Raw genomic sequence first — 27,655 nt, 5'->3', positions numbered from 1 at the left:
AATATTTTTTTTTTTTTTTAATAGAATTCCGGGTACGTATAATGCATATCCGGAATAACTATTAAAATGTTAAAACGTCTTGCCACAGGCAAGGACGTCGAGGCATTTTCCACAATGAGAGTAAATCAAGACAGGAAACACGACCACTTTCACCGGAAAGGAGGAGCAGCTCTTGTTGTCGCCTGAGAGCTGCTGTAATGGCGGTGTCTCGTCGCTCCTCGCAGCAGCAGCAACAGCAGCAGCAGAGTGCATTACAATCGCCACCAAGAAACGGCTCTCTTTCGGGCCCACCTCCGGCCTCTCCGCCTGCGACTCTGCTCTCGTCGGCCGTCGGAAGCCCGGAGATTGAGAGGGAATGTAGTGGAGGGATCGAGATGGCTCTGGCCTCCCCGGACCTACCAGCCCCTGTCCTGGCGAGCAGTGCGAGCTCCACTACGACAACCTCTGGCGGCGGCAGCAGCATCTCGAGCCCCGGCTCCGGAGCCTCTAGTCCCACGGACGGTAGCAGTGGCATCGGCGGGGCATTCAGGGAGCTGTTCGAGGCCTGTCGTAACGGAGATGTTTCCAGAGTGAAAAGACTGGTGGATTCCGTAAACGTGAATGCGAAGGACATGGCTGGTCGAAAATCAACTCCCCTTCATTTCGCTGCGGGTAACGAAGAGCTAAGCTAATGATAAAAAAAAAAAAAAAACCATTGTTTTTGTAGCTTAGTCGGTGACGTAGTTAATTAGCTACGTTGTTGTGTTTTGGTTGACGGACTCGGTCTTATCCTGTCATTCTTGCTTTTACATGTTGTAAACACGGTTTATCGCCTCCCAATTAAATAGTCTGGTTGAGATAAGCAGTTAGTTGTTTCGTCATCGGACAGTTATCATCAATATTCACCGAATTTATCCCATATAATAAGGCTTCCCTGCTTTAGCTTAGCCAAACGAAGACGTCAGTTCATGTGTAATTATAGCGTAAAATGCAGCGTATCCAGGTTGCGTTAGATTAGGCTCTGCTGAATGCCCACTATGTTGTCATTAAACGGTAGCTGTGAGGCTTGTGCATAATGATACTGTATCGTAGGTTTATTTCTCTAAAGTTGAATATTTACACTCACCTGCCACTTTATTAGGTTCTGCTTGGTACAGGCTGGACTCCCTTTTGCCTTCTCTATAGCCTAAAGAGCCCCTTGCACAGCAGCCATTTTGACAGTTGTAAATAAACAAATCTTTCTGCTTGAACGAAACATAGGCATTGTCACTGTGATAAGTTACACCTGTGCTTTTTTTCCCTGCTAAAACTTGTCAAAATGGCTGCTATGCAAAGGGCCCATTCACGACGGCATAGATCCAGCCAGGTGCAGAAAGCATTTCTCAGAGATTGTGGTCCATGTTGGTCTGTCAGCTGCACATGCAAATCTACCTGAGCCCAGTGATGCTCATTTGGATTGAGATCTGGTGACTCTGGAGGTCATTTGAGTAAAATGAACTGATTGTCATGACAAAGAAACCAGTTTGAGATTATTTGAGCTTTGCAACATGGCACATTATCCTGCTGGAAGTATCCATCATTAGATGGCTACACTGCAGTAAAGGAATGGGCATGAGCGGCAACAATAATTGGGTAAATGGTGCTCAATTGGTTCCGAGAGGCAAAAAATGTGCCAATAAAAACAAAACGCTGAAACCACCAGCCTGAACCATTAAAACAAAATGCAGTGGGGCTGTGCTTTCCTGTGGTTTACACCAAATTCTGACCCGACCATAAGAAGATCGAAGGAGAAATTGGGACATGGCCAATTTTGATGAGCCCCTGCAAATTGTAGCCTCATATTTCTGTTCTTAGGAGACGAGAGGTGGCACACGGTTTGGACTGCTGAAGCCGATATGCTTCTAGGTTTTTAACTTGTCAGCTAAGAACTAGAAACCGAGGCCACAATCAATATTTTCTCTTGAACGGAAAGTTCTCTGGAAACCCTAGAGACTTTGAATATATTGTTTATTTTGTAACCATTTTAGATTGTACAGCCAATGGTATAGCCAATGGTATATTCACTTCTCCCAGCGTCTAACTAAATTTGACTACGTTTGAATCCTGTTTCAGGTTTTGGAAGGAAAGATGTGGTGGAGCACCTTTTGCAGACAGGGGCCAATGTTCATGCCAGGGATGATGGAGGACTTATTCCACTGCATAATGCCTGCTCTTTTGGACACGCAGAAGTTGTCAGCCTCCTCCTGTGTCATGGTGCAGACCCCAACGCCAGAGACAACTGGAACTACACACCGTTACATGAGGCTGCCATCAAGGGAAAGATAGATGTGTGCATTGGTAAGGATCCCTGCTGATTATGTGCAAGCACGGACAATTCTATAGATCTGTCCGACGTGGTTTTTGAGATTTATCAATTCAATTTTAGCTAATGTTCTTTAAAAGCAACCTGTTTTTTTACTGACTGGTTTCCTGTCTTTCTAATGTATTTTTATCGACATCTCTTTCACCCAGTGTTACTCCAGCATGGAGCTGATCCAAATATCCGCAACACCGATGGCAAATCAGCTTTGGATCTAGCTGATCCGTCAGCCAAAGCTGTTCTCACTGGTCAGTCCCTTCAGGGGGTTTATCTGTCACATTTTCATTTGAGTCATTTAGCCAATATAACCGCATATTTGTAACGTTGTAATTACTGCTCTGAGCTCTACATTCACTCACAAGAAAGTACACAGGATTCCTTCCCGACACCAGTGAACCATTATTGTACTGCATCAGAAGTGTGAAGGCTCACACTTGTGGTTGTAGCCTGGCGTTAAAAGATTGCTACAAACGAGAGTGCTTCCATTTATCGAACAAACATGAGCAGCGATCCAGTAACAGTTTGCGTCACGTGTTAACATGAATATTTAGCCTGCCTTGCTCCAATCTTGTTTATTTTTGTACTCAGGTGAATACAAGAAAGATGAACTTCTGGAAGCAGCAAGGTGACTATCAGACTGACCGTTAAATGCTAATGTTTGCAAGTCATTCTCAGCTGTTTATGGCTAAAATATGATATAAGAAGATTAAATGTAGCAGTTTATCCTGGCTGCTATTGTTTTATACATACATATTTGTGGTATTTTGTTCTTATCGTCTGAAACGCGTAGTGACACCAGTCTTCTCATTGTAATTACAGGAGTGGAAATGAGGAAAAGCTGATGGCTCTGCTAACTCCATTAAATGTCAACTGTCATGCCAGTGATGGCCGCAAGGTAAACGAGCCACTTATACCGCACCACGTTAGAGCGGACACATCAGTAACCACACATAGTACTACATTTTTTAAAAAAATAGCACACGTATTGTGAGTAAGTCTGTTTATTGCTGAATCCTTTTGTGTGGCGCAGATGCAAAGTGGATTCAGTGGAAAGCTGTTAATAAGACTCATTAACCGCATAAGATCTCTTAACGGCGTGTGTGGAATGGGATTTTTTCTTCCTTTCTGGAGCTAAATTAGACAGACCATTCCTTTATTCACAGCCAAGTGGTTTGGTTAATCATGTTTGGATCAGCTGTATAGAGAGGAGCATCTGTTCTCCTCTTCCCCGTGATAACTTTTTCATGCCAGGTGCTGGAGCGAAGCTATTTGTTATCTATTTGGCGACACCAGCCCCAAAGATCAGAAGACGAGTCTCCAGTCGTTGTATTTTAAAGTAGTTTACATTTGTTTTGCATCTCATTTCAATGTAATTTCTAGTGTTTCACTCCATGAACAAAGGCTCTGTTGATATGAGGCCATGATATGATATGATTGTCTGGCAGGTGACGAAACAACAGATTTCCTTTTTATATAGAAGCACTTAAAATGTATCTTCTGCAGCTCATTTTGGTGTAGGAATGTTTTTTCGTCAGAGTCAGATGCAGGATTTGTGTCCCTTTCCCCCTGTTTTTTTTTTTTTTTTTATTCGTCATGCATTACTGTTCTCAGAATGCAAGGCATTTTCTGTCTTATCTGGCAAAATTACCTTTTCCTACTGTTTTTGGAAGTAGCACCATCGTGCCATTAAAAACCCATTGTCCCAAACCGCTTAACCGTATTTCAGCGTCGCCTGAAATACAGCATTAACACATTTTCTTCAACAGGAGTTTAATTATTGCCAATGTCCTTCTTTTGTTGCAGTAGATTCAGACTTCGCTTGGTCTCGACCAGTGAAGATTAGTCTGGGTGCCATTAACCTTATTTGCCTTTTCACTTAGCCTTCGTGAAAAACCGAGCCGCAGAAGTCACAGTCACCCTCCAGCTATTAACCCTCTCTGGCCTTGAGTCACATTGAATTTCAAGCACCACATTTGAAGGATCAAACAGTGATTATATCTAGAGCCTGTGTGTCTGAGACTTAGGAGAGGGAGGAAAGAATTGCTGTTTTAAAGATACTGTCATTTTGTAATTTTTGTTTCATTTTGTTTTCCGTGTGACTCTGGCAACATTTGTCGATCAGTCAACATCCCAAAAAATGCTGGTAAGTTAACCTTGATAACGGCCACTTGATTGATGCACTGTTGTTGTGATCTTTTCGTTTGTTTGTTTTCCTTTTAACTCATTGTGTTGTTTTATCAATAAACCGGCTGTCACTTGTTAATTGCACATCATGGACCTCGGTGTACGGGGTCACTCATTTATCTTCCCCCGACGCTCCTCTGTGTGTGTGTGCGCGTGTGTGAGACTTGGTGAGCGAGTTGGGTTGGTGTCATGGTGGAGAGTCGTCTTTTTTTTGGATTTTCTGGAGAGGAGCTCAAAATGTCCACTGCCTGCTTTTTTTTCAGCGTCTGTCCTCTCCCGCACACTCACCCACACTTCTTCACCTCTCAGTCACCTGCTCTTCTGTCAGTTTCTGATTTGCTTTCTGGTTTTTATGACGATCACTCACTCATGCATGCCTGATGGCCTGCCCCTCTGCATTTTTGTCAGGCCAATCTTGAAAATGTGTGTCTGTGAGTTTTGTGTCTCCTTGTTCCCCGTTGGACCCGTTGTTGTTGTTGTGCCTTAATGAATGGACTGTATTTCACCTGTCATTCTCATGCTATGCTACCCTTTATGGTAATGACTTCTGACTGCTTTTTGATTGCTCGAGTCATCCCACGTTGCCTCCATGATCCATTTAATGTAATCACTGTGGCTTGAGATCTAACAGTTGACCTTCTGGGTTTTAGTCATATCATTGCATGCAAACTGAGATGACCGATGTCCCTCCTTTTGATTATGAGCTTAACCTGACCTAGAATTTTGAATGGAAACATTTATTTTTTAATGAATTTTGCAGCTTTGCTCGACTAACATTTATCTTTTAACGGCTTGCAGATATGCTTTCTGACACTTAACCTTTTTGTTATACCTTTTGCATCCTATTACGGTTGTGGTTCTATAGCACGTTAGCAGGTCTTTCCACTTACACAATTTACATGCAGATTAAATTGTCAATCAGAAGTGAGCATTTCATTTACAAGGATTTAACTAACTATATTCAGAATTGAACAGGCTATTGTATCCTAACCATAATTTTTTCCCCACCATTTTGAATTGGCCATGGAAAAATCTCGAAGTTGAGGCAGAAGAGTAAAATTAGCTTTTTGTTATTTACTTTACATAATATGAACAGATTCTTCTTTTTTTCTTTGCTGAATTTGCCCACAATCCATCGACCTTGCATCATATCTTCCATCGATCTGCAACTTACAGAGCCTAGCCTGCCACAGCACTTTGCTTTTGGCTCTAATCAGCCGCTTGCTCCCATGGCCAGCGACGGCAGCTCACCCTAAAGTACCTAGAGATCTGTGTATACTAACAATCGCTTATTTTTTCCAGTCAACGCCCCTCCACCTGGCTGCTGGCTATAACCGGGTCCGCATTGTTCAGCTCCTTCTCCAGCACGGAGCCGATGTTCATGCCAAGGACAAAGGGTGAGACCTCGAGGACACGTGAAGAACAAACTCTTTGTTCCGCCAGTTTTATTGACATTAACATTGGCTTTCTTGTCCCTCCAGGGGCCTGGTTCCTCTTCACAATGCTTGCTCCTATGGTCACTTTGAGGTCACCGAGCTTCTGTTGAAAGTAAGAACAGTCTCAGTATAAAAGGGAATGTGCTTTCCATTTCTTCATTGTAGATAAATGGATCTTGTCTTCAATGGGTTAGTGTGGGATTTTGAAATGAATCCTCTTCCTTTCTGAACGGTGCGAGGCTGGAGATCAGGCAGCATGCGAGTCACGTTCATTTAATGGCTGCTGTTTCATTGTATTTACATTATAATTTTATATAAACTGTGCTTCAGTGGGGGAAGGATTTATATATTGAAGTTTTCTGAGCATGGTAGGGTAGTAGACATTACCCAGCTTTACCATCTAAACCAGGAAATTTAAATTAATAAAAGAATAAAACCTGCCATCTTATAATATGATATAATATGATATGATTGACGTGCTGCTCTCTCTGTGCAGCATGGAGCTTGTGTGAACGCCATGGATTTGTGGCAGTTCACTCCTCTTCACGAGGCCGCGTCCAAGAACAGAGTGGAGGTCTGTTCCCTGCTGCTGAGCCACGGGGCCGATCCCACCCTGCTCAACTGCCACAGCAAGAGCGCTGTGGACATGGCCCCCACCCCGGAGCTCAAAGAACGGCTCACCTGTAAGTTCTCCTCACCACACACCTACACACAAGATGAATGTATGAGCAACGGCTGTTGAATATGATCTGCTTCATCCTTTTTACAAGTCAAAATCAATGTAACCGTTATTTTGTTTTTATCGTGTTGATCCTGTATTGTTTGCAACTGTCGAATCTTGTCGTCTTGACAAAATGCGCTCACACACGTAGACATCACTCAAACTTCGTTTTCTTGATTTCTTTTATGCAGACGAGTTCAAAGGTCACTCACTACTGCAGGCAGCTCGGGAGGCAGACATGGCCAAAGTGAAGAAGACGCTTGCTCTGGAGATAATCAGCTTCAAACATCCTCAGACCAACGAGACAGCTTTGGTAAGAACGGTCTTGTGCAAAGTAAAAGTCTTGCCAGTCGTTCATTTAACACCACGTGGTCTTTGACAGTACAGTAAACTAATGTTGATTTCTTTCAGCACTGTGCCGTGGCTTCCCCTCACCCAAAGAGGAAGCAGGTGACAGAGTTGTTGTTGCGTAAAGGTGCCAACATCAATGAGAAGAACAAAGAGTGAGTTTGGTGCTCTTAGATTTTGCGTTAAGGGCAAAAACAAAAAAGACGCCTATCAAAACAGAACTGGCCTAGATTATGGAAAAGTGATTTCCTGTCTGTTATGTTTTCCAGTTTCATGACTCCCTTGCACGTTGCTGCCGAGAGAGCCCACAACGACATACTTGAGGTGCTGCAGAAACACGGAGCAAAGGTTTGTTTGTTTACTTTGATCCACATTTGTTTAGTGCAGCCAGCTTCTTGTGGAGATCCAGGTGTTCCAGGAACCCTCTCTGGTTACCGTATGTAAAAATGTGTTCTCTGATTTCAGGTAAATGCTGTGGACACACTCGGTCAGACGGCTCTTCACAGAGCTGCACTCGCTGGTCACATCCAGACCTGTAAGCTGCTGCTGAGCTACGGTGCCGACCCCTCCATCGTATCTCTGCAGGGATTTACCGCCGCTCAGATGGGCAATGAAGCCGTACAACAGATTCTGAATGGTAATCAAAGCCAGTGTACCTTTTTTTTTTTTAAACATGGTTCAATTTTGTTAAGTGTAAGAATGAACCTATGAAATTTCCTGTTGCTTAATCAATTTCTTTTTTTTTTTTTCTTTGTTCAGAAAATGTTCCCACACGTAATTCTGATGTGGACTACAGATTTCTTGAGGCAGCCAAAGCAGGAGACCTGGACACAGTGCAGGTAAGTCCACTGTGTTTTAGGCAGTTGTTTCATTTATTCAGAGAATATTTTCACTTGCCAACATTGGCAGCAAAGCTACTTTCACAAGATTGTAATAGAATCATTATTTCTCACTCGAGTCTTATTTTTACACCAGTTGCAGCAGATTAAAAATTAATGTCGAGGCCCCCGTTCTAATTATCTCGTAAAGCTGTTCAATTACTGCTCGGTTGATTTGCTCATTTGTCTCATTGTCTCTGTGCACGGCAGCAACTTTGCACCCCTCAGAACGTAAACTGCCGGGACTTGGAGGGCCGCCACTCCACTCCTCTTCACTTTGCTGCTGGTTACAATCGAGTGGCCGTGGTTGAATACCTGTTGCACCACGGGGCTGATGTCCACGCCAAAGACAAGGGGTGAGTTCTTCGTCTACCATCTTGAAATGTGAGAATTGAAAGACATTCCGTCCTCTTCATGTTAAAAATGTGACTGTTTTTTTTTCCTCCTCCTCCAGTGGCCTGGTCCCTCTCCACAATGCATGCTCCTATGGTCACTATGAAGTGGCTGAGCTGCTAGTCAGACATGGAGCTTCAGTCAATGTGGCCGACCTGTGGAAGTTCACCCCACTTCATGAAGCTGCTGCCAAAGGCAAATACGAGATCTGCAAACTGCTGCTCAAAGTAAGGACCTGTTACTTTTCTGTCAAAAGTGTTGTTTTTTGAGTGATTTGTGAGTGTACGATAATTAACTGTTTGACCGGTTCAGCACGGAGCAGACCCTTCCAAGAAGAACCGTGACGGCAACATGCCACTGGATATGGTGAAAGACGGAGACACCGATATCCAGGACCTGCTGCGAGGTGACGCCGCCCTGCTGGACGCTGCCAAGAAGGGCTGCCTTGCCCGAGTCCAGAAACTCTGCTCCCCTGAAAATATCAACTGCAGAGACACGCAGGGACGCAACTCCACGCCACTCCACCTTGCAGGTAATCACGACTAGCTGCTCTAATGTGTGACCGAGTTTTCCATCTTTGTACCAAACTGAAGTCTGAACACACTCTGATGAAAGGTTTTTGATAGTTTTTAACAGTTTCTTTGATGTTGTTTGTACTTTGGATGTTTCTTGCTTTTATTTTTGATATGCTTTGCGCTTTGAGATACCAGAGGCAAAAACAGTCAGACAAACAAACATGTTTTGAAATAAATAAGATAACCTGATAAAGCAAAGAGCATTTGCTTTAGAATTAAAATGCTCAATGCTCCTTGTGCAGAATTTTCATGCTTTTATGTTGCGTTTGTTTCAGCTGGCTACAACAACCTTGAGGTGGCAGAGTATCTGCTGGAGCATGGGGCTGATGTCAATGCCCAGGACAAAGGCGGCCTGATCCCTCTGCATAATGCTGCGTCTTACGGGGTCAGTGTCAACAGCATGAACACGAATACTTCACTACATCAAATTCAGATCACGCGGCCTCTGATGTACAGACCGCAGCATGTCCGAATCGCACCATTGTTAAAGATGTCATCTTCAGCTTCAGTTGTTTTCATTTAAATTTGGTTCTGAGGTTGAAGAAAAAAAAACCATGTTCTCTGTGTCCTGTCCTCTTCACAGCATGTGGACATTGCAGCCCTTTTGATCAAGTACAATACTTGTGTGAATGCTACAGACAAATGGGCATTCACTCCTCTCCACGAGGCAGCACAGAAGGGTCGCACGCAGCTCTGTGCACTGCTGCTGGCTCATGGAGCCGACCCCACCATGAAGAACCAAGAGGGCCAGACGGCTCTTGACCTGGCCACGGTAACAGCCTCTATCAGCAGTATAGGAATATTAAAAATTGTCCAATTCATCATTTTGGCTGGACACTGGCTACAATTGTGCCTGACGCCTACTCTGCTTCTGTCTGTCATGTGGAGACACGTCACGGCTCTGCATGGAGACTTAAAAAGCATGGTTGCTACTGGCTAGCACAAATTATGGAACAATGTCTATATTTACTCAGAGTTCAGAGGGACAGCTATGTGATGCATTCAGTGACCCTCAGAAATTCCAATACCTTTGCAAACGCACATGCAGTCCACTAATTTGCATTACAGATGAGGTCAACCTTGGGTCCTTGTTTTATTGCTTGACAGGCTGACGATATCCGGGCCTTGCTGATGGACGCCATGCCACCAGATGCCCTGCCCAGCTGCTTTAAGCCCCAGGCCACGGTGGTCAGCGCCTCCGTCATCTCCCCTGCCTCCACGCCATCCTGTCTGTCGGCCGCCAGCAGCATAGACAACCTGGCCGGGCCGCTCACCGAGCTGGCGGCTTCTGCGGCTGCCAGCTCCTCCGGCGTGGCAGATGGAGCCACGGGCAGTGACCGCAAGGAAGGGGAAAGTAAGTGTGTTGCACTTGGAATAGAAACGACAACACGTGTAAACACAGAATGTGTCGTATCATTGTCTTCGTGGCTCACTTTTCATTCATTTTCATAGTGACAATGTTGGACATGAACATTAGTCAGTTCATGAAGAGCCTGGGCCTGGAGCACCTGAGGGACATCTTTGAGAGGGAGCAGGTGAGCGGTCTCAAAAATCTTTTAATATAATTAAAACTGCAGTGCTTAATGTTTTGTTGTTGGTGTTATTTTTCTGCCTCGGTTTAGTCTTCTAGGACAGAAATGATGTAAATATTATTCTTATGCTGCGTCTGTCCATAATATCAGACCTGACTGAAGGAGCCTTTGTGTGTATACAGCAGCAGCATATAGGCGGCAAACCAACTTTGTGTTAACTCGTTTGAAAGTGATTTATATCCAACAGACTTTTAATTGTTATTGTTCTGAAGTTAAGGCATGAATCACCTCATGTTAGTGCTTTGATGTCTATCTCCTCCAATTAGACTTATTTTGAATGCAGCGGGTTGAGACTAACTCTCTGCTGGTTGTCAGACATTGAGATGAATTTCTAATAAATTTGTGGAAGATTATATAGACCAGAATAACTATGGTGTCTTCTCAAATAAAATATTGCTGATAATTGGAGCAAACAGACAAACAGCACACTTCAGTTGATTGTATTTTTGATCATAACACACACTCAACCTGTTTCATTATTTCCATCTTCTAGATCACCCTGGATGTGTTGGCTGATATGGGTCACGAGGAGCTGAAGGAGATCGGAATTAACGCCTACGGCCACCGACACAAGCTCATCAAGGGTGTTGAGAGGCTGCTGGGCGGCCAACAAGGTCAGGATGCGATCCTGGATTATTATTTGTTTTCTATTCTCGTTTTATGACCACTTGCTTTTCAAACACAAGGAGAGGAAGTTTTATTTTTGACTGCTTTTTTGATTTTCAGGTGGCAACCCATACCTGACATTCCACTGTGCCAACCAGGGCACCATCCTGATAGACCTCGCCCCCGATGACAAGGAGTACCAGTCTGTGGAGGAGGAGGTGAGGCCTGACTTAATGAATTAGCATCATAGTATAGTTATAGCATTAGTATTATTTATAGTGTGGTTTTAGCTGCGGGCAGTAGATAGTAAAACTTGATAGACCGGTGGTTGATTGCTCCTAACAACGTGCCTGATGGTATCATGGTGTTTTTGTTGCATCACTTAGATGCAGAGCACCATCCGAGAGCACAGAGACGGAGGCAACGCTGGCGGTGTGTTCAGCAGATACAACATCATCAAGGTCAGAACCAAGAGTCTCATTCCACTTCCTCTGTCTGTTTTCATAATCCACCGATCACTGAACATATTTTATAGAAACTGTTTGAATGAAGAGTGATCACGCGTGTGACCTCATGTACTGAGGGTAACAAAGCAAGCGTAACACTCGGCATCTCGTTTGATGTGTCATATTGGGGCCCACAGATTCAGAAGGTGGTAAATAAGAAGCTGAGGGAACGCTACACACACCGGCAGAAAGAGATCGCCGACGAGAACCACAACCACCACAACGAGCGGATGTTGTTTCACGGTAACAACACACACACAGGCCATGTTCTTGAAATATTATAAATTGCTCACTGTAGGTATTTGACAGGCGTCTATTTCTTCTCCTCTGCCTTCAGGTTCTCCGTTCATCAACGCCATCATCCACAAAGGCTTCGATGAGCGCCATGCCTACATAGGAGGGATGTTTGGAGCAGGGATCTACTTTGCGGAGAATTCCTCAAAGAGCAACCAGTACGTCTACGGCATCGGTGGAGGCACGGGCTGCCCGACACACAAAGACCGCTCCTGTTACCTGTGCCACAGGTAACTTTGACTCAAACTGTAAAAAGACACAAAAAGGACAGATTAAAAAATAGATACAGTGCAAATTCAATCGTGTGTACCCAGACAAAAATGGATAGTAGATAAAAATACATATAAATCTAAAAATCAGCTATAAGGGAGGCGGTTTTCTAACCCTCATTATTATAATAATGGATTTAACATATCTACAAACAGTCAAATGTGTCTTTTCAGTTTAAACTTGAGGCATCTCCACAGAATCTAACAATTGTATGAAGATAATTTGTTTAATGCAACATTTAATAAAATGTATTTAATCTAAAGTTCTTAAGTTTTAATCTAATTTCCCACTAAATCACACCATTGATTGATGCTTTGGTTGTAACGCTGCTGTTTCTGTCTATTCTTTTCTCACTCTCTCTCCTCAACCGTCAACAGGCAAATGCTGTTCTGCCGAGTGACCCTGGGGAAATCCTTCCTGCAGTTCAGTGCCATGAAGATGGCCCACGCTCCTCCGGGACATCACTCAGTCATCGGGCGGCCCAGTGTTAACGGCTTAGCCTACGCTGAGTACGTCATCTACAGAGGAGAGCAGGTAAAGCACAACTTCTCAGCCCGAAATCTTACGTAATCCCATAATAACGAAAATACATGTGAGGCTCATGATGTGTCATGTCTTTGTTTCAGGCCTTCCCAGAGTACCTCATCACCTACCAGATCCTTAAACCAGAGAGCGCTGCTCAGACGGCTGCAGGAGCCGAGCAGAAGTCGTAGTCACCCAACGTGTCTCACACTCACACACACACAGAAAAAGGACTTGATGCCTGTTATTTTCCTCCTTTGTATTGCAAATGCCTATACATCTTTTATTTACCAAACACATTTCCAGTCTCTTGTAGAAGCCATGGTGACCAGTGTTTCATGAGCAGATATGCTGTATAATATTCTCCTACTCGTGGTGATGACACTTTTTTTTTTGCCATCAGCTGCATGTTATTACTACAGAAGCATGTAAGGCCCAAAAGTGCGTGTGGGTTAGTTCCCTCCCCCTCCCCCTCCCCCACCAATCTGAAGGATGCTTGTCAAGACTTTGAAGTATCAGCATTAACAGTTTCTTCTTCACTCATTGTTGTTTCATGCCTTGTGACTGGAGAATCATCCTCTCACACACACACACACACTCTTGTTGCTACAGACTACTACTGCCCCACTGTATCTGGGTTTATCATGTACAGTATGGCCTCCAGTAACTGTGATTTTTTTTTTTTAATGCTAAACTATAACACTACTAAACAGGTAATGGTATATTGTTGCTGTGCTGAAAGGCTGACCTTTGCCCCAAGAACACTACAACACACTAAAGTGAAATCTGGCATGTTCTGCTGGTTTTATTCAGGGTTGGACACGTTCAGTTAAGAAGGTGCTCGCTGTCAAATCACAAGAGTTGAGATCATTTTATTGCCATAATTGATTCGTATGAAAAAGGACATGTGATCAGTAGCTGCGGATGCTGTTCATTAAAGATGTTACATACGTCAGTACTTCAAGCCGTAGAGCTGTCGCCATGGTCTTATAGACATCCAACGCGCAAGGATTTGCACTTTTACATAGAAAACCTATTTAAGTTATTTTGAATTTAAATTGCAAATTTGCGGGAAAAATATTTGTACAGGTTGTGTAAATGGATGTGTATAACTGTTGCTGTTAAACAGTGTCATTGAGTTCAACTGTAAATGACATCTGAATTTTTCTTTGTGTTCATGCCCTTTGATTCTCCCCAACTTTTTTTTTAATAAATGTCCCATTAATAGCTCCTTGTTTTTTAAATCAGTTTCTTCTTTTTAAGTGTTTAAAATGTCACTGTGCTTGTTTGTGGCACGGTTTGTTATCTCTATTCATAAGATGTGATGTATTACATGGATTTTTCTTTTCCTCATTTGTTGCAGGTGCTCTTCCTCAGTTATATACCGTTGAAAGCATAACATACAAAAACATTGAATGCAAAGTTTCAAGCAAGACACTCGAATACTTTTCTTGCTTAGTATAAAAACCGTGAAAACATGAACTGTGTTACGTGTTAGTATGTTGGGTTAATTTGTTGCTTAAACTACATGCATCACACAGTTGTAGCTGTGAGTAAATCAAAGCAGATTAAAGTCCCGTATTCTGAAAACTGCTGTGGAAGGAGGCTGTTAATCAGTATACATCCTTCTTTGTACGTGTGTACTCCCGTACTTTATACGTCACCAGCCTCAGTCCAAGTACTCTTCCAATTCACAAGTTCGCGAGCAGCAAGTACACCATTTTACCAAGTATGCATGAAAGCCACATATCCCAGAATGCATTTCGCCAGAACATATCGGCAGGGAAAACGCATAAAAACCTGTGAAAACTCATACAATTCCGTTTCCCGGAACGCAGTTCTGAGGTCATTTAAGGCAAGTAATTGGTCATTTAGAATTAAAAAAAGTTAATTAATATTTTAAATTATTATTTTAGAATATACAAATAAAGTATTTCACTTGTTCATTTATCAACACTCGGTAGGTGGCGGTAATGAGGCTTAAATGCTTGGCGCCACCCGCCATTCACATGACAGTAGAACAAGGACGTAAACTACTGTTCCAATTGCAATGACCGTACTTGTGTACTAGTGTACTTGGCGAGTATGTACTCCAGTTGTACTTGTACTGTATTGAGAAACGGCCCAAGACTACAGTAGTGTCGCGCGTAATATACGTCATCACTGTCAGCTGACTCACTGGCATCATGGTCACTGGAAGTAGGGATGAGTAAAAGTTGTTGTAGAGCATTTTTTGTTTGTTTTGGGTGAACTGTATTTTAAGTGTTGACATTTTTCCGCGGTTACGTTTAGCCTCAACATGTGTCTTCATGGCCAGTGAATGAAACGCCACAGAGAGCGGGAGGGAGTTGCAGTTGCTGCAGCAGACATGCTGTGGCAAACTTTCTTAGCTTTAGTGCTTCACGTCGCAGGAGCGTCCGGTGCGTCGTATGTGATCACAGCTGATGTGGGGACACCAGTGGGAGATCTGCGACACTTCTGGAGAAGCACTGGGTTCTGGTGGGTCAAATAATATTCATTCAGTCCTCCAGCAGGACACACAGCAGTGAGCCAGTGATATTACTGCACTTTAGTAATGAAAGTGGGCCAATTTTGACAACTGTGATTCATCCAAAATTTAAATATTTTGAGATTTAGCCGGCATCCTGGTTGCTCTTTGAGGAATTCTCTGGAAAGTAGATCCCTGCTCCAGCTGATAAACCACTGCAATTGCAATTTAATGTCTTTTCCAACATCATGAGAATTCAGACATCCATTTTCATCACAAAGTTTAACACACAGTTGTTGTCTCTGTGCAGTCCTCCTCTCCCTCACACCCAGGCTCACCTGTTTGACCTGAGCGTTGATCAGCAGATGAACCTGGCCTACGTGGGCTCCGTCCCCCATGGAGGAATCCAGCAAGTCAGGATCCACTGGATGTTGGAGCTGGTCACTGCACGGTAAGGGAACTAACAAAAAGAGACAACTGTAATGACCACTCTTCTACTCTTCACGTGGACCTTTCAGTTTAATTATTTCTCAACCAATCAATTTGAAGACACCCAGAAAATACAGAAAGCATGTATGCAGTTTTGAAATAACAACAAAAAAGAAAACAGTGTTTGTTCTAATATTTAATATTGATAAAATATCTGGTGCAAATATTGCCCATTAGGACCAACTTTCAGTCACATCCCACAAATCCACTTGCCAATAATCACAGAATGTGGTAGACGTAAAAACAACACGGCTGGTGCTGCCCTGAGACTGTTGCACTGTACTGTATATGTAAAATATGTACAACAGTGACCTTTAGTGTTACTTAAGGAAAGTGCAAGTTAATATTTAGGTAAACGTCTCCCTTGTTTGTCACAACGCCACCTACTGTTTCATGCCCTGCGTTGCTTGATGTACGTAGACTAGGCCTAAGTTCTTGAAAAGTCCTTGAAATTGCTGTCAACGTGTGGGAACCCTGTTGTCACATAATGAGAGGGGACAGCTTGATGATAAACAACTGTAAAAACATTATATATGTTAAATACCCAGCAACGACATGTATGAGAGAGGTAGAATCAGTTCAAAGTCTTCTCTGGTTTTTTAATGCATCTCCACTTCAGCCCCTTATTTTCTTCTCTTCTGGTTTAGACGTTTTTGAGAGGGGGGTGGTGAGGCTTTTTAGATTTGGTAATGTGCTGCATTTTTGAATCCATAGCTGCAGCTCGCTGTGTTCAAGTCACGGCCGTGCAGTTTTGTTTTGTTTTAAATCCCAGCTTTCTGATTTTGTTGTAGAGATATTAAAGGACAACCTCAGTACAACTTCACTAAACTGGACCAGCTGATAGAACTCTTGTGGATGAACGGACTCCAACCAGGTACGAGCTGTGAAAATATCCTATATTAATCATTTATGATGTGTATTTAAAGTCATAAATCGTACTCGTCGTAATGTTTTCCTCTGGTTTCAGGTTGGAGCTGATTTATTGTCTTTAGTGTTTGATTCACTCCTGTTGTTTTTAGGTTTTGAACTGATGGGCAGCGTCTCAAACTACTTCACTGACTTTGAGAAAAAATCACAAGTGGTCGAGTGGAGGAATCTGGTTTATCTCATCGCCAAGAGGTACATTGGTGAGTGTGTGGAGGAGAGTGCCATTGTTTTGAACATTTTATCATTTAAATACTTTTTATTTGATTATTTAAACATTGTTAAACGTTCTCTGTTGATTTTGATGTTGATTAAAAACAGATAAATATGGCCTGGGAAGTGTTTCTCAGTGGAACTTTGAAACATGGAATGAGCCCAACAACCACGATTTTGATAATGTCACCGTGTCCATTCAAGGTAAAAAAAAAAAACACACATTTTTCCAAATCATAGTAAAAGTCTATGTTTCACAACAGAGTTGAAACTTGACACCGCTGCAGTGCTCATGAGCAGTCTTTTCTTTAGGATTTCTAAACTATTACGATGCCTGTTCTGAGGGTCTGCGCGCTGCCAGCACTCTCCTCAGGTTTGGGGGTCCAGGAGACTCCTGTCACTCCCCCCCACACTCGCCGTACTGCTGGGCCATGTTGCAGCACTGCTACAACGGCACCAACTACTTCACTGGAGAGACTGGGGTCAGGATTGACTTCATCGCCCTTCACAAGAAGGTGGGCTTTTAATCTGGACACAGCATATTCCTGATCAAATTAAACAAGCATGGGGATAGTGATGTTATTACCCTGCCTGTTAAAAGTTTCTACTGTCATTGTTATAAGACGACAAAAGAGCACCGTATGTGTCCAAGTTGTCCAAAGTGCACGTTTGACCTGTGGAGAAAGTGGTAATTATAGGGACAGATGCACTATATGGACAAAAGTATTGAATACATTCTTTGGGATGAACTGGAACAGAGATCGTGAGCCAGACCTCCTCGTCCAACATCAATGTTCACACAGAAGCACTTCAAAATCTTGAGGATAATCTTCAAAGAAGAATGGAAGCTGTTAAAGCATACAACAAAGCAACAATTTGTGACCTGAATGATTGAAAATTATACTTTTAATTGCACTTGTTAACTTATTAATTGAATTATTTTCTAAAACAGATGCAGTCTTTGGAAGTTGACTGACTGTCTCTGTCCCCCAGGGAGGAGGATATTCCCTGCCCATCCTGCAGCAGGAGATCGAGACGATGAGGGAGATCCAGGAGCATTTCCCGCGCTTCCGCAACCTCCCTGTTTACAATGACGAGGCGGATCCTCTGGTTGGCTGGTCCAAACCTCAGGAGTGGAGAGCTGATGTGACCTATGCTGCCATGGTAGTGAAGGTGAGGACCAACATTCAGAATTAAAACTGTATGTGTAACTTTTAAATATCAACAAATATCTCTAACATTCAACCATTTGACCATTGTCAAATGAGTTTATGAAGCCTTTCTGCTCTGTGTGTTTCTTAGTATAGCACTGCACACAGCAACATTGCACTAGTAAAGACCATGACTGACAGACCATGACTGAAAACACAGTTTTACAGTGAATTTTACTCCCTCGGTCAGGTCTGATAGTATTGCGTGTTTGCAGATTAAGGACACAGCAACACTGTGTTTACTAAAACAAAACAGAAGCAGAATAATAACAAAAATCGCAAATAAAGTTATGCTCAGCAGCTTCAAATTAGTCCAGAATCCATTATTTCATACAAAATGTTTTTCCCTTTAAACAGGTGATAAACCAGCACCAGGAGCTGCTGCTCACCAACCCCAACAGCACCATCAACTACACCCTGCTGAGCAACGACAACGCTTTTCTCAGCTACCACCCGCACCCCTTCACGCAGCGCACACTGACCGCTCGCTTCCAGGTCAACAACACGCAGCCTCCTCACGTGCAGCTCATTAGGAAGCCCGTCCTCACTGTCATGGGCCTGCTGGCTCTGCTAGGTGAACCTCCAACCTCCACGGTTTAATATGGACCACAGTGTCGTTGATTCGTGATGGAGCAATAAATTCAAGCCACAATAATAAGTAATAAGTTATAGCCGCAATGTCAAAGCTCAACGATGTTTAAATCAGAAATCAATGCACAGATTATGTCGTTCACTAATAGCCCCGTGTAAGAATAACACACATTTTTATTTCCTATCCAATCCAAATTTATTTCCATAGCACATATGAAAAGACAGATAGATAGATAAGCTTTTTGTTTGTTTATTTAATTATGTTAGCTTGCTAGCTAAAATGATAGCATGCTAGCAGGTAGATATCTTTCTTTTTGTTTATGTTTGTTTATTAAATTATGTTAGGTTACTAGCTAAAATGATCACATGCTAGCAGATAAATAGATAGATAGTTTTCTTTTTGTTTATTAAATTATGTTGCTTACTAGCTAAAATGATAGCATGCTAGCAGATGGATAGATAGCTTTTTGTTTATGTTTGTTTATTAAAATTTGTTGCTTACTAGCTAAAATTATAGCACGCTAGCAGATAGATAGAGTTTAAGTTTCCCTGGTGTTTTAATCTCAACCTCGGTAACACAAGAACAGATCTTTCTGCAGACGTCAGTGATCGGGCGGTGAATAAGGGTCATGACATCACTATTTTATTATACTAAATATAGTGAATTTTAAAGATTCAGTAAATTGACGAATAGTCTCCAAAAAACTGTTTAGTTAGTTAAAGATGCAGTATGCTGTTAATGCATATAACACTAAAGATTCAAAAGTTAAATTCTCTTTGCCATATTCATTTTCTGTTTAAAGAAAATAAGTAAATAGATATCAGTATCAGATATATACCATACGGCTAAAGCTCAATGATTCCTGATGCTTTGATTTGTCCCTGCCTTACTAAATATCCTCAAACCTCTGTACTGTATACAATGATTTATCCTGAAGGAGAGACTCAGGTCCTGGCTCAGGTGCTGAATGTCGCAGGAACCGACAGCGGCACAGTGGGAGTTCTCGCCAGCAGCCACACGCCCGTGATGTCCGGCGGCTCAGACAGCTGGCAGGCGACGGCACTCGTCTACAACAGCGACGACAACAGCAGCTCCACCGACGCTGATGATGTCACCATCTCACTGACGGGACTGGCCACACAGAGGAGTGAGTTCAGAACAACAGAACACCCAACAGGCCTTCAGTTCTTTCTGCTCATGAGTAGTTGCATGTACTCTCCTGTCTGTTCTGTGTCCAGGTCTCATGTATGTCACATATTACATGGACAACAATGTAAGCAGTCCATACCAGCTGTGGAAGAGCATGGGCAGCCCCGACTACCCCACAGCCCAACACTTCAGACGGCTCAGGAGAGCACAGGTAAACCGTAGACCTGAGTCATGTCAGAAGAATTTAAAATGACACAAATATACACTCACTGGCATCAGAGAGGAGAGCCACCAAGTATCAGGACCTGGTCCAATAATGTAGAGGCAAAGGATGGCAGGCCTGGCTGTTCCCAGTTAAGGTCAGATGCAGAGGCTTTCTGCTGCTGTAGATGATGGTTGTAAGGCATGGTTATTTGAGCAACTGTTTCTTGTTAGAATTTGAGCTTATTAATTAATTAATTAATTAATTAATTACTTACTTATTTATTTATTTATTTATTTATTTATTTGAGCTGTCTGTCATCTTGAACTAGTCTATCCATTCTCCTCTTACCTCTGGTGTGTTGCTCACTGGATATTTGTCTTTTCTTAAGTCAGTTCTCTGTAAACTCTGGAGACGGTCGTGTGTGAAAATCCCTTTTAGATCAAGCGTTTCTGAAGCCCCACAGTATCTCAAGGTTAAAGGTTTCTTTATGAGTACGCAAGCGTAAAATGTTTGTGCAGACAGGAGATACAGCAGTCCAGCAAATCAATAATTCTCAGGGACCGTCACTGAAAGTGCTTAAGTGCAAGTGCTGAGCAAAAAGGAGGTGCCACTAATGGGGTGCATATATTAGTATATATATATATATATATATATTAGCTTTTCTTCTCTAAATGTAGGAGACATTATATTGTATGTCTGCTGTCATTATTACTGTCAGGAGCCTCTCGTTGATGGACCCTGGGATGTTCCTGCAGGAGACACACTGTCTATCAGAGCCAAACTGCCTGTTCCCTCTGTTCTCCTCGTCCATGTTTGTGCCCTGCCCAAAGCTGTGCCAGACCAGGTCAGGACCACAGCACAAAAACAAGTGTACCAGCTATTGTTCTTTCTAAAGTGAGAATTTGGGAAGTTTTTTGACATGGTACATATCCATCTCTCTATATTGGATCAGGTTAATGGATTACGTTTCATCGGGATCACCAAAGGCCAAGTCCTGATTATCTGGTCTGACCACTGCGTTGATTCCAAGTAGGTGCACACAAACGGTTCTTTTCATGTTTATGTTGTTGTCGACGCAGGAAACTGTACAGGAAAGTAGAAACTGCTTCTTCTGCAGACATTATAATTGTGGATTATAAAACCAGGAGATTTAATCCCTGTCTTGTGAAATGCACTGAATATTTAGTCTTTGTATTTGCAGATGTGTCAAGACATTTGAAGTAGAGTTTTCCACAGACTGTGAAACATTCAGCAGGATAAACACACGAGACGTCATTTTTACGTCATACGTCCACTCACCAGGTGAGAGGAACTGGGGAATTGAATAATAAATAAAGTGTGGACACCTCTGTCCAGCCATTAAAATAACACGTTGTACCGTTTTTGTGTCGTGTAGTGGATGAAGACGTCGATGGTGTGTACAGAGTCCGAGCTGTGGATTACTGGGGAAAGCCTGGACCGTATTCCCTGCCAGAGAAGTATTCAGAGCAGCACTAGCCCAGAGTCACGTCTGATTGTATTCACATTAATATTGTTTTTTATGACCTGTTTTGTACAATGTAAATACATTTTATAGAGATGAATGTGCACACTGCGCTGTTTGTTATTCAGAACGGGTCATTTGTGATTAAGTTAGTCTCATCATCTCCGCAGTCCCATTATGAGCAAACATTTATCGTTGACGCTGATGCTCTGTTTGACACAAGAGAGGCATCATATATTTTAATTATTATTTGAGTTTAGGAATGTAATTGGATAATATAATTATATACAAGAGCGGTATTGTGTTAGATAATCATCATCATCAAACGTTACCAGCTCGAAAACACATCAATTTCTGATGCTCTTCCATATGTTTTGGCTTGTGAAGATTCCCCATCACATCCCATCATAATCGAAACATTCTAACCTCAGCTTTGGCGGAATTGTAAACTTTTAATGTTCATTTTGAAATGTGTGGTTGGCCATATAAAATAGAAACAAATTAAAAGGGGAAACAAACGTTGAAAGGAGCGGTTGTTCACAGTGTCGTGACAAAAGATGCATTATTTCTTTAAATAACTAGGTTTTATAGTTAATATATAAGCACATATTTGTTCAATACAGGGTTAAAATAGTAATTAATAACACACTACATAAACTGTTGTTTTACAAAGACAAGGACAGCAGTTTGTTTCTTTACAAAGTTTATTGTCACCATCGAAGAATAATGACACTTTTCAGATGTTACAGCCAAGTTCCGATTATATTTTTCCTTAGATTTGGCAGCATTGATTCAAATTTGGCTTGGCGATGCATTGGATTCCTAAGATGCAGTTAGAACATGTCAAATCATAAATATGTCTCTCTCCACCTTGAGCGTCTTGGGCTTTCAGTCCACTGAAATGAAGAGCTTCTCGACAACCTCAATTTAGCAAGCTCCTGTTCAGAAGAGAAGAACTATTATTAGATGAGTGAACACGTCATGAGTGTTTAGAACGTGACAGACTGAGCACATACCGGTCTGCAGCACGGGCTGGAACTGTCCGGCCATGCAGATTTCCTCCTGCTTTTGGCGCACGACTCTCTGGATGGCAGGGGGGAGGCCGCGGGGGCTCCGGGAGAAGACCAGCGCGTAGCCATCGTCGCAGCTTCCATCCTCTTTCACGGTGCGGCAGGCATAGGTGATGGCGTAGTTGTCATAGTCCGTGTCAATGATCCAGTAGTTGTCGCCTGAGAAAGCAGAGAGCAGGAAGTTAGTGTGAGCTGAGACGAGAGAGAGAGAGTTTGTACACACTGTAACTGTAACTGAGGAGGCTCACCGCCGCTGGACAGGTAGCTGGCCAGACCCTGGTAGTTCATGAACATCTTGCCGGGGGAGCTGGGGTCAGGCACCGTGTACTGAGCAGCCATGTCAGCGCACACAACCCAGAACCTGGATCACAAACATACATATATACTGTACATGTATGATCTATTATTGTATTTAATATATCACATTCTAAATATGACAAATCACCAACCCAAAGAGAGTGACTCTTCCTTTGGAGGAGGCCACCATGGCACCATCATCTCCAACAGTGTATTCAGCAGAGATGTTGTCCTGCAGGAACAAACCCTCGGGGTCTTTCTTCTGCAGAGCGTACCACTTTCCTGCGTACTGTTGTGACAAATAGAAACATGACGTTAATTGTTGGACAGCTTAGCTGGCTCCCTAAGTGTCTGTAAAGGAAAAGCACGTGTGCTCACTCTCTGTGGGTCAAAGTCCTCTTTGACTGTGAAGCTGTCCACCACGCATGAGGCCACGCTCTGCTCAACACAGGCCAGGAACAACGTCACCACGGCAAGGACTTGGAAATCCATTCTAGATGAAAACCAAAATGTCAATTTTTTTAATTTACATTTGTTGTTGTTTGAGGAAACCAGAACATTACTGTGACATCTCGTCTCTAACGTGACCAGCTGCGTCTCCTTACCTGAAGTGTGGCGCAAAGCTGCAGGAGGTCTTCAGTGCGGAGATGTTTCAGTGTCTGTCTCGGTTGAGGTGAGTCCGTCTTATATACTCCATGCACAGACAGGATTTTTTTTTTGTACTTCATGAACCTAAATGCAGACTTTTAATCTACCACTAATCCAGTTAACCAAAACCCTGTTTTAAGCCGCACATTTAGCAGTGTGTGTGTGGTTTATGTAATTGTTTTCAGTGATGTACAGTACACAATCCACTGGGGTTAAGAGTAAACGGGTGTATTTTGGGCATCTGTCAAGTCAGACCTGAGGGAGGGTTGTGTAAAAAGGGTGAATTAAAGTGATTTAAAATAATCAAAGTGATTTTACTTGTCCATATTCAGATTAGGCACATTTCAAACAACAAACTACACATTTCTGGTCCTGTTCTGCTTTTTACTAGCAGGACTGTTTTTTTTATGTTAAGCCCTTTGAGGCAAATGATCACTGATTGAGTTTAAGTAAGTTGGGTTTATCCAGTAGTTTGATCGATGTAGAAAACTACAAGTTCAATGATAAAACAGCTTGAAGAAAAGCACTGACTCATGTTTTTATGTCAGCAGAAACTCATGTGTTCCTGTTTGGTGCCATTCACTCAGTTAACACTGATGATGCAGACAGAGCTTCATCTTATAGTCCTGAGTTTAACATACAGGAAACAAGCAGATGTGGTGTGTTTAAGGACGTTTGGAACATGTGATCATCATCATCAAAACACCAAGTATGACCTTCACCTCTTTTGAGTGTCTGTTTTCCCTTTTGATGCCACGTATCAATGAGTCTAAAATCTTCAGTTTTGTGGAACTTCTTTGGGTTTTTGCTGCACCTGTCACTTTAATTCTATGGGGATTTATAAATATATTACAAAATATAATTTAAGTTGGGAAAAAAATATAGTGAATTTACAGTCAAACTGTTTCTTAACTGGAATGCTGATGGATGAAGAGGCAAACATTTTTGAACCAATTCAGTCGATTTAAAAAATGTTATTTAATCATCATAAGCTCAGCAATGTTTTTTTCTGTTTTTGTAGTGTACTTAAAAAAGGATAAACCGATGTAAGTAGATCACAGTAATCCCTTTCACCTCGAACGGGTTCCCGTCACCCGTCTGTGGTGATATTTTTGTTTTTAACTCCAGTAAATGTGAGGTAAGGTGAATGCTTGCCAGTAAGTCCTTATATTTTGGTCAGCCCTGGTATTCTTGTTGCACTAATAATAACAACAACCCGTCGTGAGGACATTAAGTTTAGCCTCAGTGCTCTGACATCCAGAGCTGCTCATAAACATCAACCTGACAGAAGACATGTGGAGCTGAAGTTGAACAGGCACAGTCAAACGTTCTTATTTAAATCTCCAGCCAGTTTGTTTTTTTCCCCTCCTTCTACTACTTTATCCTCCACTATATCGTCATTAAACAGATTATCTCTAAACCTGAAAATGACTTAATGCAGTGTAAATAACCGCAGTGTCATGGCTGTGTCTAATTCTGGATTTTTGTCCATCAAAATATATGTCTAATTTCATTATTATCCATCACAAAACTATCAGGAATATAAAAGAAGAGATATTTCAAGTGAAGGTATACAGTGCTTTATCCATCCAACTATTTAGATATTGATGGTTTATATCTTAGTGAGGTTGTACATTTTGCAAATTCATCTAGCTTTACAATAAGTCACAAAATGTGACCTGCCATTTCAAAATAATTTGCTTTTCTTGTTCAGACAAATGAAAAATGGCTTAGAATGAGTCATTTTTGCATTACACCCTTTATGACTTCATCGTATTTGACAAAAGGTAACGTGTGAGTAAATGAAGACAGACACTACTAGTGATCGGTAATATCTGTATTAATGACATTGCTCCGTTACAAAATGGAAAATAACTTATGCGGCTGAATTTGCAGGGTACAATTCTGAATGTAAGAGCTTTAACTAGTGATTCAACGTGTTTTATTAATTTTAACAGCAAACTAATTTACAGCGCAGGAGTCTCCGACTGGTGGCGACTTTGTCATTGTTACTCCGGGAAAAAAGGAGGAAAGACGTTGGAAATTGCACATGTACATGGACGTCCTCCTCACATGCTCTACTTCAGAATGGTGTCTTCATTTGCTATAAAAGGAGAAACGTTAAACATATGAAATTAGTATATGAAATATCATATTACAATGCAGTTGGATGAAAAAAGTATTCTACACTGGAGACAGTGATAATTCTGTATGTGTAAACTGGAAACTAATATTTATATAAGCTTGAAGGAATACCCTCTGCTAGCTCCTTGGCAATACGCTCCCTCTCCTCACGGGCTTTCTTCTCCTCCTCTTCAATCCTCTTCTCCTCAGCAGCAATAGGCTTCAGGTGGTCTAAGTAAATTAAGAAAAAGGAATTTTAAGTGTCTTTACTTTGTAATAAGCCCTGGATCACAGTTTAATAATTATTGTGGGGCTGCAACAAACAATTGTAATAATCGTTTAATCCGAAAATTATTTTCTTGATTAATCAAGTACTAAAATGTCAGAAAAACTTTGAAAAGCGTTGATCAGTGTTTTTTCAAAACTCATAATGATGATCTCAAATGTCTCGTTTTGTCCACAAACTAAATTATTTTAATGATTTCGAAACCAGGAAAATATTCAAATTTAAGAAGGTGAAAAACCAGAGAAAAAAAGAAATCACTCAAACCGACTGACCGATAATTAAAATAGTTGACGATAAACTTAGTAATTGGTTAATAATCAATTAATTGTTGCAGCCCAAATGTATTGTAAAGAAGGAACAATACAGTGGATTGTTCTTGTAAAAGACATGTATGGTGACGCACCATATCTGCTTTTGCCGTAGAGGATGCCAACAAGCAGAGCCGAATACCTGGCTGTCTGTAATAAAAGAAACGTACATTACATACATTGTGAAAATCATGTATATTCAGATGTGAGACTGAAACAAATACACATCCAACAGAGTCACAGGACTGCCGCAGCAAGAATCACTCAGGTCAACAAACACACATTTTACAGCTGAAGTAATCGTTTACAATTCTTGGCACGACAGAACAGATAGATATATTATTTCAAACACATGTGCAACATTTACAATGACAACACATTTACATGTCACGTTTGAAAAGGTGTCGGTTTAATCCATCACTAAATATCTACATATTTACAGCATTTAATACAAACTTTTTAATGTTCTCAGAACACAAGAATACAGATTGCTTTTCCAACATCATCCTGACTGAACTGCTGTTATTCATCCTTATATTTATTTATATTCTTTTAAACTAATTTAATTCATCAGGAAGACTGTTCCATAATTTAACCCACGAAATTGAAGCACATGCACTTTTATGTTCTCCTGGCATACTGCATTTTTAAAGTTTAAATTATATCGACCTTGTCTCTCTGAAAACAATGTCTTTTTTTTATTTGGGAGTAAATTATTTCTTGCTTTGATTATTATTTGTGCCGTTTTAAACTTAATCAGATCCCGACATTTAAGAGCTTGTATTTTAAGAACAGTTAATTAGTGTTGTGTTATTTATTAATCTGATTATTTCTACAGTGTATATATATATATATATATATATATATATATATATATATATATATATATATATATATATATAATATTATATTATATTATATTATATATCTCGCTCAAAGATCAATGACATTTGTGATATTTACAAGTAGCAACTGACGCGCTTTCTGTGATTAGCTTAGCTCCATAGCTTCTAACAAAGTCAATGACAGTTTACGTCATTATTTGTTGCAATACACATAAATAAATGCATGTCATGTGTTATTATATTATCAAAAACAGCAGTGATTCATTTGACTGCAGCAGCTACTGAACCAATAACATGCAGTTAGCTGCTGATTAGCATGTTAGCGTGCTCTGGGTAGCAGCGAGACTTAAAATGCGGCTGCAGCAGAGATTTTTGCGGTGAAATACAAGCAGTAACTTTTTCACACTACACCAAAAAAAACACAAACCTTTATCAAAGGTGACACTGCAACCGGAGGAGCCATGGTTTTAACAAACTAGAGACGAACTGCTAACAGCAGCAGAGGTGACTTTATGAACGCAGAGGACGACGGGAGGAGGAGAGGCGTGGCTTCTTCTTCTTCTTCTTCTTCTCTGTTGTGGTATAGCAGCCAGTGGGCTCATGATTTGGATACTGCCATCTTTTGGACTTTGTTGTCCTTGCAGGCTAAACGCGGATTAA

At 41.6% G+C, this 27,655-nt stretch overlaps 3 protein-coding genes across 6 annotated transcripts; 2 read left to right on the top strand and 1 right to left on the bottom strand.

Annotated features, from left to right (window-relative positions):
* Positions 1-100: 100 nt before the first annotated feature.
* On the top strand, positions 101-13,894 carry LOC131464389 (poly [ADP-ribose] polymerase tankyrase-1-like). Of its 3 annotated transcripts, XM_058636838.1 has the most exons (28): positions 101-651; positions 2,092-2,316; positions 2,491-2,586; positions 2,927-2,963; positions 3,158-3,233; positions 4,461-4,481; positions 5,825-5,919; positions 6,004-6,070; positions 6,455-6,641; positions 6,871-6,992; positions 7,091-7,182; positions 7,297-7,375; positions 7,493-7,664; positions 7,787-7,866; positions 8,116-8,261; positions 8,360-8,525; positions 8,611-8,830; positions 9,149-9,258; positions 9,457-9,645; positions 9,981-10,227; positions 10,326-10,408; positions 10,959-11,079; positions 11,192-11,289; positions 11,458-11,532; positions 11,715-11,820; positions 11,915-12,101; positions 12,519-12,675; positions 12,768-13,894. In XM_058636838.1, the coding sequence occupies exons 1-28, from the start codon at positions 198-200 to the stop codon at positions 12,852-12,854; spliced, it is 3,795 nt and encodes a 1,264-aa protein (XP_058492821.1). In that variant the 5' UTR covers positions 101-197; the 3' UTR covers positions 12,855-13,894. The 3 variants fall into 3 exon arrangements, with proteins under 3 accessions (XP_058492821.1, XP_058492822.1, XP_058492823.1); XM_058636839.1 differs by lacking the exon at positions 4,461-4,481; XM_058636840.1 differs by lacking the exon at positions 9,457-9,645.
* Positions 13,895-14,727: 833 nt separating this feature from the next.
* idua (alpha-L-iduronidase) lies at positions 14,728-21,517 on the top strand. Of its 2 annotated transcripts, XM_058636843.1 has the most exons (15): positions 14,728-14,862; positions 14,956-15,162; positions 15,462-15,602; positions 16,432-16,514; positions 16,660-16,767; positions 16,886-16,981; positions 17,090-17,292; positions 17,771-17,950; positions 18,346-18,562; positions 19,518-19,727; positions 19,819-19,940; positions 20,653-20,778; positions 20,887-20,963; positions 21,136-21,236; positions 21,331-21,517. In XM_058636843.1, exons 2-15 carry the CDS (start codon positions 14,984-14,986, stop codon positions 21,429-21,431), a joined length of 1,944 nt encoding a protein of 647 aa, XP_058492826.1. In that variant the 5' UTR covers positions 14,728-14,862; positions 14,956-14,983; the 3' UTR covers positions 21,432-21,517. The 2 variants fall into 2 exon arrangements, with proteins under 2 accessions (XP_058492826.1, XP_058492825.1); XM_058636842.1 differs by having other exon boundaries at positions 14,728-15,162.
* A 586-nt stretch (positions 21,518-22,103) lies between these two features.
* Positions 22,104-23,527, bottom strand: LOC131464391 (purpurin-like). Its single transcript, XM_058636844.1, has 6 exons — positions 23,390-23,527; positions 23,163-23,277; positions 22,937-23,073; positions 22,736-22,848; positions 22,434-22,646; positions 22,104-22,355 (listed from the first exon to the last, which is right to left on the bottom strand). The coding sequence occupies exons 2-6, from the start codon at positions 23,274-23,276 to the stop codon at positions 22,345-22,347; spliced, it is 588 nt and encodes a 195-aa protein (XP_058492827.1). The 5' UTR covers position 23,277; positions 23,390-23,527; the 3' UTR covers positions 22,104-22,344.
* Between the last annotated feature and the right edge of the window lie 4,128 nt (positions 23,528-27,655).

This window comes from Solea solea, chromosome 8 (genome assembly GCF_958295425.1).
Source record: "Solea solea chromosome 8, fSolSol10.1, whole genome shotgun sequence".
NCBI lineage: Eukaryota > Metazoa > Chordata > Actinopteri > Pleuronectiformes > Soleidae > Solea > Solea solea.
This window is presented reverse-complemented; position numbering and strand designations above follow the sequence as displayed.

Excerpts from the sequence above, each read along its gene's own strand:
- LOC131464389 (XM_058636838.1), top strand. The coding sequence starts at position 198 with ATGGCGGTGTCTCGTCGCTCCTCGCAGCAGCAGCAACAGCAGCAGCAG. Across the intron at positions 7,665-7,786 it reads CGTACAACAGATTCTGAATG|AAAATGTTCCCACACGTAAT; the intron begins GTAATCAAAGCC and ends TTCTTTGTTCAG. Across the intron at positions 8,526-8,610 it reads TCTGCAAACTGCTGCTCAAA|CACGGAGCAGACCCTTCCAA; the intron begins GTAAGGACCTGT and ends TGACCGGTTCAG.
- LOC131464391 (XM_058636844.1), bottom strand. The coding sequence starts at position 23,276 with ATGGATTTCCAAGTCCTTGCCGTGGTGACGTTGTTCCTGGCCTGTGTT. Across the intron at positions 23,074-23,162 it reads AGGACTTTGACCCACAGAGA|TACGCAGGAAAGTGGTACGC; the intron begins GTGAGCACACGT and ends TTGTCACAACAG. Across the intron at positions 22,849-22,936 it reads GGAAGAGTCACTCTCTTTGG|GTTCTGGGTTGTGTGCGCTG; the intron begins GTTGGTGATTTG and ends TTTGTGATCCAG.
- idua (XM_058636843.1), top strand. The coding sequence starts at position 14,984 with ATGAAACGCCACAGAGAGCGGGAGGGAGTTGCAGTTGCTGCAGCAGAC. Across the intron at positions 19,728-19,818 it reads GGGACTGGCCACACAGAGGA|GTCTCATGTATGTCACATAT; the intron begins GTGAGTTCAGAA and ends TTCTGTGTCCAG. Across the intron at positions 20,964-21,135 it reads GACCACTGCGTTGATTCCAA|ATGTGTCAAGACATTTGAAG; the intron begins GTAGGTGCACAC and ends TTGTATTTGCAG.